The following is an 18,146-nucleotide window of genomic DNA, read 5'->3' as shown; positions in this document are numbered from 1 at the left end:
GGACAAAGGATTATTTGCCTTTTGGGGAGTTGCCCTTTTTTGCTCTCAAAATCCGTCTAAACTTACTGTAGACTTGTAGAGCCATGTGAATATTGCAACATGTTGTACAAGTTCCCTGAGCAATGAGTAACTGAGATTTTTATAAATCTGAAGACAAATAAATGAAATGACACAGACATTTGCCAGGTGATTATTTAAGATTCAGTACAATAAATTTCAATGAAAGAAGAACACTATGCAGAGTATAAAACAAAGCAGCATTCTTTTGGACCATGCTGCCTGTGCCACTTCCTTTCTCCGGATCTGCCAAGCATAAAATACAGCTTTTTCTCCCTCTCTAATAGGAAGAAAGTGAAAAAGAAAGAAGATCAAATTCTTCATTGTTTTAATGAGTCATTACACAAACTTAAAAACTATATTTCCCCATGTTAATTTTCCCCTACTGTTACTCACACCTTCTTGTCAACTGTTTGAAATGGCTAGGCCATCTTGATTATCACTACGAAAGTTTTTTTTTCTCCTGCTGATAATAGCCCACCTTATTCGATTACTCTCATTAGAACTGGTATGGCAACCCCCATTTTTTCATGTTCTCTGTGTGTGTGTGTGTGTGTGTATACACACACATCTTCCTACTGTATTTTCCACTGCATGCATTTGATGAAGTGAGCTTTAGCCCACAAAAGCTTATGCTCAAATAAATTTGTTAGTCTCTAAGGTGCCATAAGTACTACTCGTTCTTTTTGTCTCCCTACATTGCTCAAGCACCATGCAGAGAGTGGGAAGCTAGTGGAAACAGTTCCCAGGCAGTTCTTGCCCATGAAGGGGTCCACTGGGCTGACATAGAGCCAGTTAGGGCAGGTCGCACAGGAAAGGAGGAAATGTTCTGGGTATAAGGAGAACGTTTTTGCTATTCTCTGCTTCCTACAGAGCATAGGGAGCCGGGAGAAGCAGAGTATAAATGAGTAGCAGGGAAGTTGCTCTAATTTACATGGGTTCAGGGAGGCCTCTGACTGCTGCAGAAGAGGAGAGGAAAGATGTCTTAAAACCACCTTTGCCTCCTCCTTTGCTGTGCTGAGTTCAAAATAGAACAGCACAGAATCATGCCAAATGGCTTAAGATACTGGAGCAATGAACTCTCCACTATGGATGTACTTTTTCTTGTGCTTGCAGCTAGCATTCTTATCTCTCTGCTGTTTAATGCTGTAAAAGTTCTCTATAAAAATCAATGCCAAACCCATGTATTCCAAATAAAGGACCCACTTCAGCAGTCTCCACTCATGCTAAACTCCAATTTACTTTAACAGGAGTTTTGCCTAAGAACCACAGAGTAGTAAAGGGGTTTCTTTAGGTGGTCTGTAGTTTTTGATTAGTTTGATATAATACATTTCCTGGGTTCACCCTTGAAGGAGTTACCAGGCCAATGTGTCATCAAGCTAATAAAAGTCCTCTTATTTCATCTCAACTTCTGTTTGAAGTCCCTAGCTGAGTCATCCCTTGTGAATCAGACTCTTATATTAATTCTTGATCTGTGGCTCGTATATAAGCAGTTGCTAGTAAGTGTTCAATATTTGTCATTGCTGTGGTGTTGCTTGGACATATAGGTTACAGGGCATGTTTCTGTTTCATGATTGGAAGAACATAATTTGGAGTCAGATGTGAATATGTGGGCTTACAAATTTTAAATTCACTTAGTCAATATTGTGCAATAGTTTGAATTCTCTGTTTCAGTGACTAGTCCTGAAAGTAAACTTGTTTGCTAGAATATTCCTAGGAATATAGAATGTGAATAGGAACAAAGTCAAATTCAAACAGAGTAAATTAATTGAATATTTCCAGAAAATATTGTTGTAGTACTTGCACAGGTCTACAATAAGGCAAGAAATACTGTTGTGGCTACCTACAACAGAGTCTGAAGCAGAAAAGATTTTCAACTTTAGAAGAGGTAGAAGAAACTCTATATTCATGCTCTCTATATCTTGCAACCCTATATCATAGAATATCAGGGTTGGAAGAGACCTCAGGAGGTCATCTAGTCCAACCCCCTGCTCAAAGCAGGACCAATCCCCAGTTAAATCATCCCAGCCAGGGCTTTGTCAAGCCTGACCTTAAAAACTTCTAAGGAAGGAGATTCCACCACCTCCCTAGGTAACGCATTCCAGTGTTTCACCACCCTCCTCGTGAAAAAGTTTTTCCTAATATCCAACCTAAATCTCCCCCACTGCAACTTGAGACCATTACTCCTTGTTCTGTCATCTACTACCGCTGAGAACAGTCTAGAGCCATCCTCTTTGGAACCCCCTTTCAGGTAGTTGAAAGCAGCTATCAAATCCCCCCTCATTCTTCTCTTCTGTAGACTAAACATCCCCAGTTCCCTCAGCCTCTCCTCATAACTCATGTGTTCCAGTCCCCTAATCATTTTTGTTGCCCTCCGCTGGACTCTTTCCAATTTTTCCACATCCTTCTTGTAGTGTGGGGCCCAAAACTGGACACAGTACTCCAGATGAGGCCTCACCAGTGTCGAATAGAGGGGAACGATCACGTCCCTCGATCTGCTCGCTATGCCCCTACTTATACATCCCAAAATGCCATTGGCCTTCTTGGCAACAAGGGCACACTGTTGACTCATATCCAACTTCTCGTCCACTGTAACCCCTAGGTCCTTTTCTGCAGAACTGCTGCCGAGCCATTCGGTCCCTAGTCTGTAGCTGTGCATTGGATTCTTCCATCCTAAGTGCAGGACTCTGCACTTGTTGAACCTCATCAGATTTCTTTTGGCCCAATCCTCCAATTTGTCTAGGTCCCTCTGTATCCTATCCCTACCCTCCAGCGTATCTACCTCTCCTCCCAGTTTAGTGTCATCTGCAAACTTGCTGAGAGTGCAATCCACACCATCCTCCAGATCATTTATGAAGATATTGAACAAAACCGGCCCCAGGACTGACCCTTGGGGCACTCCATTTGATACCGGCTGTCAACTAGACATGGAGCCATTGATCACTACCCATTGAGCCCGACAATCTAGTCAGCTTTCTATCCACCTTATAGTGCATTCATCCAGCCCATACTTCTTTAACTTGCTGACAAGAATACTGTGGGAGACTGTGTCAAAAGCTTTGCTCAAGTCAAGGAACAACACGTCCACCGCTTTCCCCTCATCAACAGAGCCAGTTATCTCATCATAGAAGGCAATTAGATTAGTCAGGCATGACTTGCCCTTGGTGAATCCATGCTGACTGTTCCTGATCACTTTCCTCTCCTCTAAGTGCTTCAGAATTGATTCCTTGAGGACTTGCTCCATGATTTTTCCAGGGACTGAGGTGAGGCTGACTGGCCTGTAGTTCCCAGGATCCTCCTTCTTCCCTTTTTTAAAGATGAGCACTACATTAGCCTTTTTCCAGTCGTCCGGGACCTCCCCCGATCGCCATGAGTTTTCAAAGATAATGGCCAATGGCTCTGCAATCACATCCGCCAACTCCTTTAGCACTCTCGGATGCAACGCATCCGGCCCCATGGACTTGTGCACGTCCAGCTTTTCTAAATAGTCCTGAACCACTTCTTTCTCCACAGAGGACTGGTCACCTCCTCCCCATGCTGTGCTGCCCAGTGCAGTAGTCTGGGAGCTGATCTTGTTTGTGAAGACAGAGGCAAAAAAAGCATTGAGTACATTAGCTTTTTCCACATCCTTTGTCACTAGGTTGCCTCCCTCATTCAGTAAGGGGCCCACAGTTTCCTTGACTTTCTTCTTGTTGCTAACATACCTGAAGAAACCCTTCTTGTTACTCTTAACATCTCTCACTAGCTGCAGCTCCAGGTGTGATTTGGCCTTCCTGATTTCACTCCTGCATGCCTGAGCAATATTTTTATACTCATCCCTGGTCATTTGTCCAATCTTCCTCTTCTTGTAAGCTTCTTTTTTGTATTTAAGATCAGCAAGGATTTCACTGTTAAGCCAAGCTGGTTGCCTGCCATATTGACTGTTCTTTCTACACATCGGGATGGTTTGTCCCTGTAACCTCAATAAGGATTCTTTAAAATAAAGCCAGCTTTCCTGGACTCCTTTCCCCCTCATGTTATTCTCCCAGGGGATCTTGCCCATCAGTTCCCTGAGGGAGTCAAAGTCTGCTTTTCTGAAGTCCAGGGTCCGTATTCTGCTGCTGTCCTTTCTTCCTTGTGTCAGGATCCTGAACTTGCACCTGAACTCCCATTGTCTGTAATGGGGACTTTGTCCACAGAGGGCCTGCAGGATCATGCCCTCTTAGATGTCTCCACTAGTATTTGAAATTAGTTACTAAACAAATACTGCGGTAAAACAGTTTTACTACGGTTAATATTCAGCAATCATAACTTTCGTCTAAGAATCTCAAAGTGCTGTACAAACATTAAGTCTCATGGCACCCACAGAAGGTCTGTATTGTTACCCAACCTGTGCACAGGCAGATATGGGAGGAATTTTCCAACATGTGTGATGACTGTAAAGGGTAAAGTGATGTTGATAACATCTGCTCAAAATAGCAGCAAATGCAGCTCAGAGCAGTAGCCACACTTTGATACAGTGTGTCTGTGGTAACCAGGACATGGAGTGCTCCCTATCATGGGGGAACACCCTATAATCCAGTTATGAGTGTTTGAAATGCATGGCTGCCTCCTCTAGCCAATGAAGAGAGAAGAGCAAAATACTCTAGCAACTCCACTAGACACCCCAATATGTAGAACTAATTCACCTGGGAAGTGCTTAGAGACTAATGGTGACAAGGACCTTAGAAAACCTTTGCACAGATATTAGCAGTGACAGGCTGTGCAATACCTGAGATATGATCTCAGGAGCAGAAACAATGTCACAGACACAGTAGAGCAAGTTTTCAGTGTTAGGGAATAGGCTGCATGAATTTAACACAGAGAATCCTTCCATCCTACACACCTCTTCCCACAATTTACTCCCCTGTCACATAGACCTCACAATGGCTAGAGGTATTATGGCTCCACTCAGCCAACTATGGGTGGACAGAGAATTCAGCAAAGGACACAAGAAGAACAGATTGGAAATATGAGATGTTACTGCAAGATTGGGTGGGTTTCTGAAGTCATCTTGCAAATCTCCACAGTTTGAGACACCCTGGAACAAATGACATGGCATCACATAGAACTGCACAGATTATAGAACACTTCAGGAATCTTGGAAGCAAACTGAAGAAGAGGAAGTCAAAGTGATCTTTTCAGAGATCATTCCGGTCCCATGCATGGGGAAAAAAAGGAGAAGGCAGAAAATATTGGAGGTGACCTATTGATGTGACTGGAGTGGAGCTGAAGTTTTTGGCTTTGTGGAACATTAGGCCAGGTTCCAGGTGGAGAGGGGCCCAAAGAGGCTGACCTTCATTGTACAAGTGTGTGTGTGTGTGTGGAGGGGGGGGTAATTACTCTGTTGGAGACCAGCTGGAGCATCTAGGAGGACATTTAAGGTAGCAATGAAAGAGGAAGTTGCTAATAAGGCAAATGCAGTTCAAACTCAAACGTAGCATGTTGCAAAGAAATTGAATTGGTGTGGCAACTGAGAAGAAAATAATGTTTTCAACTACTTCTGTACCATTGCTAGAGTCTGAATAACAAGCAAGAGGAATTGGCAGTTCTCATTGATGAGTAGAATTGATTTGACTGGCATTAAGGAAACCTGGTGGGACAATTTGCATGATTGGAATGTTAAAATCACTGGTCATAACCTACTTAGAAAGGATAGAGTGAGGAAAAGGGGCAGGGTGGAGGTGGATGTCGTGGTACACTACACAAAGATGTCCTTACCTGTTTTAGAGTTATTGATAACTTGGAACCACAGAATAATTAGATACCTTTTGTGTTAGAAAATTAATGTACCCAACAGGAGGTAACCCTAATTTGGACCTTACTAAGATAGATAAAGATGAATTAATCCCTAGACCTGAAGTTGGTTGGTGTCTAGGGACCAATGATCATGACACAATTACATTCAATGTGGGCAAACAGAAGATAGTTCCTACCAGTAACCTATATATACTTGGTGCTTCAAAAGTGCTAATTTCCCAAAGCTAAGGAAAATTCTGAGTAAAATTGAGTAGGAGGAAAAATTTAGACAGAAAAATGTGGATGAAAACTGGGAGTTATTTAAGATGAATTCACTGGATGGCCAAAAAAGCCATGATTCCACAATCAAGAAAGAGGTCAACTTTGGCTAAAAGCCCCTCCTGGTTCAGGGGAAAAGGCAGCAATTAGAAATCAAAAAGCAATATTTAATAAATGGAGGGGGAGGAGAAATAGGTGGCAGTCACTGTAAATTAGAAGTTATGAAGTATAGAAAGGTGATAAGGGAAGCTAAAGACAGGGAAAAAATTCATGTCTGCTAGGGCTAAGGACACCCAGAAGGCATTTTAAAGTCTACTAGGAACAAAAGAAATCCTAGCAACTGCATAGGCCCGTTGCTAGATGGAGATGGCAAAATTGTTAAAGGTGCAGAAAAGGCAGAAGTGTTCAATGAATATTTCTGGTTTGTATTTGGTAAGAAGTAGGATGATGTGTTTAACAGGGTGATCTGCTCCTTTGGGACCAGCCAGTCCTATTCTGAGGCTTCAGTAATTTCCAGAACAAATTACTCAGTGTACAAATGAAACAATGATTGAGCTAAATTCCTTACCTATACAAGCTCATGCTTGGCATAGGTAGGTGAGCAAGGAAGAGGAAAGGCAAACGTTGGTCTAAGCCACCTTTATTCCACCACTGATCCTGGGGGCATCGAGATCCAAACTAAGCCCAGGCCCCAAGTAAAGAGCCCAACCTAACACCTCCAGAAGAGTCCTTAGGAAGGGATATGGTGGAGGGAGGCGAGAGGAAATATAGTGCAAAGCTGCCATCCAAAGACCCCCTGCACTGGGGAAATCCTCAGCTCCCTTATTACAGAAGTTTTAAGTCCCCTCTGCACCTCTGGAATAGTACAAAGAGTACTCAAGGAAGGATCCAGTCTAATGTTTCTAAGTGCTAGCCCTGCAAATTCAACCCACGCACTGAAAGTCAAGCTCGGTTCTTACTTTCTCATACATCTCTGCCAATAGTACAGATTCTACAGACCAAATTCAGCACTCATGATTAAGGTTAAAATTTTGTCACAGTTATTTTTAGTAAAAGTCACGGACAGGTTGCAGGCAATAAACAAGAATTCATGGAAGCCCAGTTCCCACAGCAAGGGGAAGGAGCCACAGCCCCTCAGTGTGGGCCTGAAGCCCAATCCACACTGCCAGGGGCTGACAGCCCAAAGTCCACCACCTGCCCTGGGGTGGAGGGAGACTGACAGCTGGGGTGCTGCAGCGCAGGAGGGTTGAAAGCCAAACCCCTGAAGTAGCAGAGGTTACAAAAAAATCACAGAATCTGTGACCTCTGTAGTGGACTTGTAGCCTTACTCATGAATGCCTGTAAATCCCTAACAGCTTCAAATGGAATGTTATGTCAACCAGGTTTGGTGAGGATAGCCACACATTAAGTATATCTATGTTGCATTCAATTCAGTGGACTAGGTGCCCCATACATCAGAATGTGGAAAGAATATGCAATGTGAAGGATGGAGGGAATAGAGGAGGAGAGATGTCATTATGAAATGCCTGCATTTCAGCCTTGTTTGAACAGAAGCATCTGGAAAAGGCATGTGTTGAGGTAGAAATGTCCTTTTAGTTAAAACACTTCCCACCCCCCCTTCCAGACACCTCAAGCATATGGGATGAGCAGCTACCACACATCTCTGTCATGCATGGAATTATCCAAAGAGAGACAATGTCTGCACTGAGACTGAGAAACTACCCCTTCTGCTATAATACTCACATCTGCCATTTGGCACTCATGAGAAGAGTGAGATTTGTAGATCATACAAAATGTACATGAATGTTCTATTTTGCCACAGTTTTTAAAACTTTAATATTTTATGAAAAACTTGATTGAAAAAGCTAATTAGCCATATTTTCCTTTATGATAGTAATAATTAGAGAAGGGTTAAGGCAAGCAGTTTTGCATAAAATTTGGATTACATTAGGAGTACCAAATAACAGTCCCCCTTTAGATCCACAGAAAGACTTGTTATATTTTCAAAAAGAACATTTAATATTTTAAATACATCTTAGAATCAAATAAAAGCTTGTAAAGGAAATTTGTTTGGGAAACTGATGGTGCAAAAGAAAAGAGATATTGTATCTGCATTCATCAATCTCACAAACAAATTTTCTTTACAAGCTTTTATTTGATTCTAAAATATTTATATTTTATATACAGTGTTGATTTGGATTTTTATAGGTAATGAACAAGAAACTAAAGAAAATGGTTAGGTTATTTCTTTGTTAAAGCTTTATTGTGAAGAGGGGAAGGGATAAACTAAATTATATGTAGTATTGTGTGCTTTGCATAGTTAAACCCAGTAACTAAAGGGTTAATTATCTCAATAGATTCTGCTACTAATTTACTTTGCCTTCTGCCTAAATATCTCAAAGCATTATATACATTAATAATGCACATGAGCTAAACTATATATGTGAGATACTGTATTACTATTTGTTGAAAGAGCTTGGGAACAGAAAAAGTATTCACACAGTTATAAGCATTGTTATAGGTTGCACTTATGTTTAGTCTGCGCAGCATCTGTAAAAAAACAAAACAACCCAACCAAACTCAGCTGACTCCTTAAATGGTTAGATTGCTGTATTGATTTCTATCACTTTTTGTGCTACCTTCTAGTTTGTTAAAGAAATGCACACATGCTTTGTAATTCTCCAGTACACAACAAGTCTTTCCTCAACAAAGAGGATAGCTAACTGGCCTCATGTCAACCTCTTCATAACAGTCATCCAAAATAATCCTTCAAAAAGCTCACCTATTTAGGAAGAAGCAGAGAAAATTGACCTAACTTCTTCACAACATGGTTTCAATTAATCTTGTATAGGGAATTCACAAGATATTATAAGGGTGTGCACAGTAAAAATCCATAGCAGGATAACTAGATCTATATCCCCTTCAACACTGAAGCTTCTCAAGTAAATTACAACAGCTATAAATGCAAAAGTGTCAAAGTTGATTTTATGGGGCCGCTTCCTGAGTGTTTCAACTGAAGAACAAGAGTCAATGAAAACGTAATAATAATAATAAATTGAGTTTTGTAAGGAGTAAAGACTTCTCTGTACACCTTCTTTAAATCAATGTCATACTACAGATAAATACACAATACATAAAGACCACAAAATAGTCTATCTTATGTACTTTCTTCATGTAATAGCATGAACTATTGGTACAGGTTTGTTAAAATGTTCACCAGAGTACAGTAAAAGCATTAAAGAGATATCTTAAATATCCCATAGTAAGAATTTTTTTCTATTGTTACAGATGAAGCAGTAATAAAACTGAGAGATTAGAGAAAATTGTTTACATTCTACATTTCAAAGCACTTTGTGTGGAATAATTTTCACAGTTTCTCCAATTTAATCAGTTTCTCCTTTTATATGCATCTTACACAACAGTGGAGAAAAAACAGAAAAAACATGATTGCACAGCAACAAAATGGCAAAGAAATGGAAGGATAGGTGCAGTAGTACCTGAAATCCAGCCAATTTTAAAATTGAGTTAGAAATCATTTTGAGTTGCTAGTGTCCTTTTAGGTATTATGAAAACTCCTTAGGAACAGTTACTGAATTGGTCTAAAAGCAAACATACTGCAAAATCAGTTTTCCCTCACAATGTTTGTTATAAGAAGACCTAAAGGACTTGAAATAACATATTATGAGAATATAAACTGCTACAAAGATGATGGAGAGGAAGCATGGTTCAAGTAGTTAAGATGCTGACTGGGGCCACATGAGACACAGGTCTCGATTCCTTGCTCCACCACAGACATTCTGTGACTTTGACAAGTCACTCAGGGCCAGATTTTTAACTCCTATTGGGAATTAGGTTCCTAGACACTTTGAAAATCCCACTAGGTACCTCTCTGCATCTTTAGATGTCTAAATGTCTGTAAAAATCTGCCCTGAATCTCTCTGGCCCAGACCCTCAATGGTATTTAGGTATCTAACTCCCATTGATTTCCAAAGGAATGAGGTGCACATCTGTAAAATGAGGATAAGCATATTTCCCTTCTTTACAGGAGTGTTATGAGGATAAATAAATTATATTATGAGTTGGTAAAGTAATGAAGTGTGTGTGGGGGGGTACATAAGTACCTAAACCAGCAGTTTAACATTATTATAGAAGTTAGAATTGAAACCTCTCCCTCCACAAAAACAGAATTTAGCTTCACAATGGGTATCCAGATTCTTCCCAACTAAAGGTTGCAACAGGCCAGGAACCCAAGAACTAAATTTATTTTGCACAAAATTGAGCAGATTATAGCCACCCTCATCATTAATAATGCACGTTCAATTGCTATGACAAATCTTAAATATACTTCCCCAGCTTGATTAGATCAAACTGGAGCACTGTACACTAGGATCTGTGATGGATGCATGACATCTTCTTAAAGAGGATGGTGGCCACAAGACGCATTATAAAACTCCAGGAGCTGGACAACAAACTATTTGTATGTGCAACTGCTGTAATTTAATGCACCAGAAATAATATTAGGGGTGGTGGGACTGAGGTAAATAATAGAGGGACATTGTGAAGCTCAGGTCATTAAATTACATTCTTTTATCTAAGCTACATAATTACTAACTTGAAGAAATGCAAAAGAAAAAGTGACATCAGTTTCTCATAATTATTATCTTTAAAGCAGTGAAGCCTATTTGTACCATTTTTATTCAGTCTGATTTATTTTGATAGTGATATATTTTCAAACTCTTTAGTAAATCCAGAGCTAACAGAAAGGAGATCTATTTTGCCTTAAAAATTAGTGTATTTGACAAAAAGAAAAGGAGTACTTGTGGCACCTTAGAGACTAACAAATTTATTTGAGCATAAGCTTTCGGGAGCTACACCCTCAGTTCATTACATTTCCAAAGTCAGCATAATGCTCTTAACTAAGATCCTAATAGTGAAGCAATATTGCCATCTGCAGGTCACTTCTAAGTATTAAAACATTTTTAACAAAATTGTTTACTTTCTGAACAACTTACTGAATAAATACAACTACTGAAGTTGTCTGGCTACAAGTCACTCTGTTCTCTTTTTACTGAAACTTTATAATCAATAGTGATGTATATGCTGTACACTTTGACACACACCAAATCATTTTATACCCTTCAAATTGATGTTTTCTGTCATATGGAATATTCAAATATTCACTTCCTTCTCTTTTGAGGAAACATTAAATGTACATTGAATATTTTGTTTTTAACTGTAAAATTCCTTACAAAAAGTTAATAATTTACTCTTCACAAAAGATCCTGTAATTCTACCATATATACATACAGAAATGCTTAGAAAAAAAAAGTGTCTCATGAAAATTTCATATTAGTGGGATGAACAACAATTCACTCACCCTGAAAACATTTTTAAGAATCTTGTTCTGAAAATATTCAAAATATTTCTAGGTCTGGTTTATGAATATTGCCAGCCTAAAATCTCACTGTTATCTCATCTGACTTTTTCCTTTTATGAGAGGAACGTGCTGTTATTAATGAGGGAACGTCAGAATGATTAATATGGTAACATTACAGCCTGCTACTATGAAATGTGACTGTAAAATAGACCTTCTTGCTTAATGGATCTGTTCCCTGTATATATTCAGTCATATCTACTGATTTTAGTGACAATAATTAGTTCTTGCTATTTTGTAGTGATCTTACCACTGCAGAACCAACAGAATTATAGGAGAATGAGCTAGATTTTAAACAGGCCCTTGCATCAACAGAATTGCTAATGAAGTACCATTTTCTGTTGGTGATATATACGGCAAAAATAATCCTGAATGACTCCAGATACCGGGCTGAGTTTGGAGATCTGGCAGTCAGAAAGTTTTGACTTGTAAATTGAACAGATTTCATTGGGAAATCATTGGGACATAATAAATAATAAACCATTTTTACAAATTCACCTTTCTAAGCAGAAGCACTTTTTAACAGAATATAAGGTCACACTTTAAATAATGAATAGGACTTTAATACATGGTGAATCACTGGATATAGATTGCTTGAGTCCAACAGGTCAATGCCTTGCTTATACCCATCTAATGCACATTGCTCATGTGGTTAACAACTAATAATAATTTATTAACTATTTATAAATGTACCCTTTATATGGTGTACCCTAAACAAACAGATGGAGGTTCTGACTTATTATGCAAAGAAAACAGTCAAATGATTATAACAAAGTGCTTGCAAAGTAAGCAAGCTGAAAATTCTGTGTGGTAAATTCTCTCAGGTCATTATCTCAAATGTTACAAGTAACCAGTGTAGTGATCTGAGACGGAAGGGTGATGGCAGAGTGGTCTCGGGTGGCACAGCAGGGTGAGGGCAGAGTGGTCTCAGGTGGCACGGCAGGGTGAGGGCTAGGATGACCAGACAGTAAATGTGAAAAATCAGGACGGGGGTAGGGGGTAATAGTTGCCTATATAACAAGGGTGGCCAACCTGTGGCTCTAGAGCCACATGTGGCTCTTCAGAAGTTAATATGAGGCTCCTTGTATAGGCACCAACTCTGGGGCTGGAGTTACAGGCGCAACTTTCCAATGTGCTGGGGGATGCTCACTGCTCAACCCCTGGCTCTGCCACAGATCCTGCCCCCATTCCACCCCTTCCCACCCCCTCCCCTGAGCCTGCTGTGCCCTCACTCCTTCCCATCCCCCCCAGAGTCTCCTGCATGCCACGAAACAGCTGATCGGGAGGTGCGGGGAGGCCCTGTGGGGCTGCCGGTGGGTGGAGGTGCGGGGAAGGGGGAGGGCGGAGCTGATGAGGGGCTGCTGATGTATTACTGTGGCTCTTTGGCAATGTACATTGGTATATTCTGGCTCCTTCTCAAGCTCAGGTTGGCCATCCCTGCTATATAAGAAATAGACCCCAATATCGGGACTGTCTCTATAAAATTAGGATATCTGGTCACCCTAGTGATGGCAGAGTGGTCTTGGGTGGCATGGCAGGGTGAGGGCTCAGCGGTGCCGGGTGGCACGGCAGGGCGAGGGCTCAGTGGTCTCAGGGGGCACGGCAGCGCGAGGGCAGGGCAGTCTCGGGAGGCAAGGCAGGGCGAGGGCAGGGCGGTCTCGGGGGGCACGGCAGGGTGAGGGCAGGGCAGTGTCAGTGGACATAGCAGGGTGGTCTCGGGGGGCACGGCAGGGCAAGGTCTCGGGGGGCACGGCAGGGCAAGGGCATGGTGGTGTCAGGGGGCACGGCACGGTGAGGGCAGGGCGGTCTCAGGGGGGCACGGCAGGGCAAGGGTAGGGTGGTGTTGGGTGGCACGGCAAGGCGAGGGTAGGACGGTATCAGGGGGCACGGCAGGGTGAGGGCAGGGCGTTGTTGCGGGGCACACCAGGGCGGTGTCAGGGAGCACGGCAGGGTGAGGGCAGGGAGAGAGCAGGGCAGTGTCACGGGGCACGGCAGGGCGAGAGCAGGGCATTGTCGTGGGGCACGGCAGGGAGGTGTCTGGGGGCATGGCAGGGCAAGGGCGGTGTCAGGGAGTACGGCAGGGTGAGGGCAGGGTGAGAGCAGGGCAGTGTCGCAGGGCACGGCAGGGTGAGGGCAGGGTGAGAGCGGGGCAGTGTCGCGGGGCACAGCAGGGAGGTGTCTGGGGGCATGGCAGGGCGAGGGCAGGGCGAGAGCAGGGCAGTGTCACGGGGCACGGCAGAGTGATGGCAGGGCGAGAGCAGGGCAGTGTCGCGGGGCACGGCAGGGCGGTGTCTGGGGGCATGGCAGGGCGAGGGCGGTGTCAGGGAGCACGGCAGGGTGAGGGCAGGGCGAGAGCAGGGCAGTGTCGGGGGGCACAGCAGGGTGAGGGCAGGGTGGTATCTGGGCCCATGGCAGGGCGAGGGCGGGGCGGTGTCAGGGAGCACGGCAGGGTGAGGGCAGGGCAGTGTCGGGGGGCACGGCAGGGTGACAGTGGAATTGGTAGTGGGTTTTTTTAGGTAACTTGAAAAGTGCATTTTACGCTAGGCCTTGGTTTCACTGTGGCCCGAGGATGCCAGGGACACTCACTGGTGATTGGTTTAGACAGGGGCCATGTTCCCTTCCTCTGCCCCAGAGAAATTCGGCCTCACCGTGCCACCTGCTGGCAGGGTGTCACCACTCACTGCCCCTAGCCCTTGGGAGTCCACAGCCGGTGCCTTCACCCTGTTTTCCCCTGGTCTCTGGGGCTCGAGACCCTCCCCCCCACCTAGCAGCTCCCCTTCAGCGCCTCACCCCAGCCCCCCACTGCCTGACCCAGGCCCCGCCCCCTCCAGCACAAGGAGCGGGGAGATAGCTCAGTGGTTTGCGCACGGGTCTGCTAACCCCAGGGGTGTGAGTTCAACCCTTGAGGGGGCCATTTAGGGACCTGGGGCAAAAACTGGGGCTCGCTCCTGCTTTGAGCGGGGGGCTGGGCGACGTGACCTCCAGAGGCCTCCTGAGGTATTCTAGGACACGTGCCCCGCCCCGTAGTCTCTCGCCCCGCCCCCTCGCTGTTAGGCGGGGACGGTCTCACTCCGCAGCCCGTGCCAGGCCCCTCCCTCTGTGAGGCCCCCGCCCGCGAGCCTGAGCGTGAGGTGGCTCTCTCAGTGCCTGACCCCGCAGTCCCATTCCGCCCCTGCCCCAGACCGGGCAGAAGCAGCGACGCGGTGGCGGTAGCGCCCTCTGCCGCCAAGTCTTTTGTCTCTCTTCGACGCTCGCTGTTCTGGTTCAGGCGCGGCGCAGGCGCAAGGGCGAGCGGCGGGTCCTGGGTGGCGGTGGGCGGAGCAGGAAGCGGTCGCGGGGAGGGGGCACGTCGGGCGCTGCCGCGACTCACCGGAGAGGGGCCTGGCTCGCCGGGGGGAGGCCGCTGAGATGCCGCTGTTCGCCCCCAACCCTTTCGAGCAGGATGTGGGTGGGTGAGCGGGAGTCTGGCCGCTGCGGGGGGAGGGGCAGTGTCCGGGGGGCGGCGGCGGCACTCTGTCCCTGAGCGGCGGGCTGGGGTCCGGCCCTGGGGGGTGCGCTGGGGAAATGGGGCCGGGCCGTTTTCCTGTTGGGCGTTTGGGAATGGGGTGGGTGTGTCGGGGCGGGGGGGTGACTCTGAATCCGAATCCGAATCCGGGCGCTGCTGCGCCGCTGAGAGCTGAGCGCTGGGGCGTAGTCCGGTGCAGCGGCCGGCGGTGTTCGAACCACAGCAGAGACCAGGCGCCATCGTCCCCAAGAACTGCCCCGAGCCGCCCCCTTTCGCCCCCCACGTACCGGGTACCTCTAGGTTCCAGAGGAGATAGCAAACGTATTGCTTCCGTCGATTCGTGCGTGTACGACCCTTGGCCTGCCGTCCTGTGGGTCCAGAGTTACTGGATTTTAGAAAAAAGAAAAGGAGGACTTGTGGCACCTTAGAGACTAACCAATTTATTAGAGCATAAGCTTTCGTGAGCTACAGCTCACTTCTTCAGATGCATATCGTGGAAACTGCCTTTTCATGCAGTTGATAGATTTCCACTCCATACGGCTAAATGCAGTGCCTTGCATAATGACAGGTTTCAGAGTAACAGCCGTGTTAGTCTGTATTCGCAAAAAGAAAAGGAGGACTTGTGGCACCTTAGAGACTAACCAATTTATTAGAGCATAAGCTTTCGTGAGCTACAGCTCACTTCTTCAGATGCATATCGTGGAAACTTTTCCACGATATGCAGTTTCCACGATATGCATCTGAAGAAGTGAGCTGTAGCTCACGAAAGCTTATGCTCTAATAAATTGGTTAGTCTCTAAGGTGCCACAAGTCCTCCTTTTCTTTTTGCGAATACAGACTAACACGGCTGTTACTCTGAAACCTGGATTTTAGAAGTTTAACATCGTTAAACTAAGTTGCAGAATTTAAGAAAAAACATGATGTATTTTTCTGACTAAGCTCAGTGAATAACTGGAGTGTGTGTTGGTCTATAAGGCTTGTGATAATCATTGCTTGAAAATTTTTAGGTAATATGCTACCTTCTTTTTGACAAGACTCAAAATGGCATGTTATGTTCATGTACATCTGATTTATATATCCAAGCTGTAGGAAGATGTCTAATGTACAACCAACAGTTTAAGAAAAGGTTCCATGACAAGACTGTAATTGGGACACTTTTTTCTTCAGAAAACTTAATGCCATTGCAGGCTTTTACAGATAAAAAAAAAAAGTTTGCAGACTATATTGCAAACCACATGCAATGTTTTAGCATGCATATAGGAACACTTACTGATTTTATATGTTTTTTTTTTCCTGTAGTGCTTTTACTCTAAGAATAAATGTATTTGACTTTGTGATGACTGGTAACTGTTATGACTATTTTCAGAGTAACAGCCGTGTTAGTCTGTGTTCGCAAAAAGAAAAGGAGTACTTGTGGCACCTTAGAGACTAACCAATTTATTTGAGCATGAGCTTTTGTGAGCTACAGCTCACTTCATTGGACTATTGTAGCTCCTAGAGAGAGGTTAACCATAGGTGCTGGGCCCCAGTCAGACTTTCTGGGGAAATCACAGTGAGGTGCAGAGGAACTACAAGCCTAAACCCCTAGTCTGGAGTGCGAACGATACTCCTGCACCAGTTATGGCTGGGAACCTGAAACCTTAAGTGGGAGTCCTTGAGGACGATGAGGCAGGGGCTCAAAGGTGCAATTAACCCTGAAAGTGTGACGCAGATCACTAGCAATCGGATATGAAAGCCACAGGAGCTGCTACATATGCAAGTTTGAATGGAGTTAAGTGGTGCATTTGTTTGGCATTTCCATCTCTAAAGAGCTGGGATGAAATCTGGACTCTACTGAAGTATATTGGGCAGATTTTGACCCTGGTTTTAATATCGGCTAGTAAAATGTCTGGTGGAAATGAATTTGGTGGCATCAAATTAATCCTTAGCTGACTTCTGTCCATGTTACAAAATCATTAAATGCAGTCCTGTTTAGATGGAGCTACTGAGGGTATATCTACGCAGGGATAAAAAGTCTGCAGCTGGCCTGTGTCAGCTGATTCTGGCTCACAGGGCTCATGTTTCCCAGCTGAAAAATTGCTGTGCAGATGTTTGGGCTTGGGCTGAAGGCAGAGCTCTGGGACTCTGCAAGGGAAGGAGGCTGCAGCCTGATCCCAAATGTCTACACAGCCATTTTTAGTCCTGTGTGCCCGGGCCAGGCAGTATGATCCATCCCTCACTTTACTGAGCATTAAATTTTTACTGTAAACTAATTAGAGGTATATGTAATAGGAACAAAAACAATGAAAAAGTTTACCAATTCAGTATAAAATCCCATTAACATTTAAATTTGTTTTATGTTGGCATTTTAAATAGAGTTCAGCATTCTTGTTTTTTGGTCAGTTATGGAATATTCTACACTGTGATATTTTAATGAAAACTGCTGCATATGCTCTTATTCTACTATTTAAGCTAGTAGAGTGGAAGAAATGCTTATCAATTTTAAAGACTTGTTTTGTTAACTTCAAAGTGTGCATGTTAAAAGCATTCCCTTCATTCTCCTTTCCTACAAAACCTATTATGAGTTGTTGATTTTGACATACGATTGAGGTGAAGGTATAAACATGCCAAACCAGCTATGCATGAATTCAGTTCATTCTGTTGGAAAGGTCTGTTTGCCTGTACGAATGGGGACACTTTTAAATAGTTCTCTGTGGTGTATTTGCATGAGTCAAGGTTTGCAGGACTGGGGACCTCAACTTTTGTCTAGAATACTGGGGAAAAGTGAAGAGCTTGGAATTGCCAAATGGATTAATATTTAAAGTGCCATTCTTTAAACACGATCCAACTACTATGTACGTGTTATGTTGTTAAACAAGGACATAAAAGTGGTGGCTTTACAAATAATAGGGCTGAATCCTGCAGTTTCTTTTCGTGCAAAACACTGGTTGATGGATGTGTGAATCTTGCCAGAATAAGGATCTGGCCCTTCAGGGCCCTTTTTAATAATAGATTAGGATGTCAAAAATACTAAAATACCTGCATGTGTATTTTACAATAACATATTACTGCTTTTGTGTTATTTTTATGGCTGTAACCCATATCTATGACTAACTTCCTTTTTAATACGTTTTT

The 18,146-nt window shown here is 43.8% G+C and overlaps 1 protein-coding gene across 3 annotated transcripts in view; it reads left to right on the top strand.

Annotated features, from left to right (window-relative positions):
* Nucleotides 1-14,836: 14,836 nt before the first annotated feature.
* STAM2 (signal transducing adaptor molecule 2) overlaps nt 14,837-18,146 on the top strand; it is a 33,937-nt gene continuing 30,627 nt past the window's right edge. For 2 of the 3 annotated variants that reach the window (XM_073305472.2, XM_073305471.2), the window contains exon 1: nt 14,837-14,975. In XM_073305472.2, coding sequence (XP_073161573.1) covers nt 14,936-14,975 — 40 coding nt within the window. In that variant the 5' untranslated portion in view covers nt 14,837-14,935. The remainder of the gene's footprint in view (nt 14,976-18,146) is intronic. The other variant, XM_073305473.2, reaches the window with a different exon arrangement.

The sequence above is a fragment of the Lepidochelys kempii genome, chromosome 11 (genome assembly GCF_965140285.1).
Source record: "Lepidochelys kempii isolate rLepKem1 chromosome 11, rLepKem1.hap1, whole genome shotgun sequence".
Taxonomy (NCBI): Eukaryota; Metazoa; Chordata; order Testudines; family Cheloniidae; genus Lepidochelys; species Lepidochelys kempii.
Note: the sequence above shows the minus strand (reverse complement) of the source record. Positions and strands in the feature narration are given on the sequence as shown.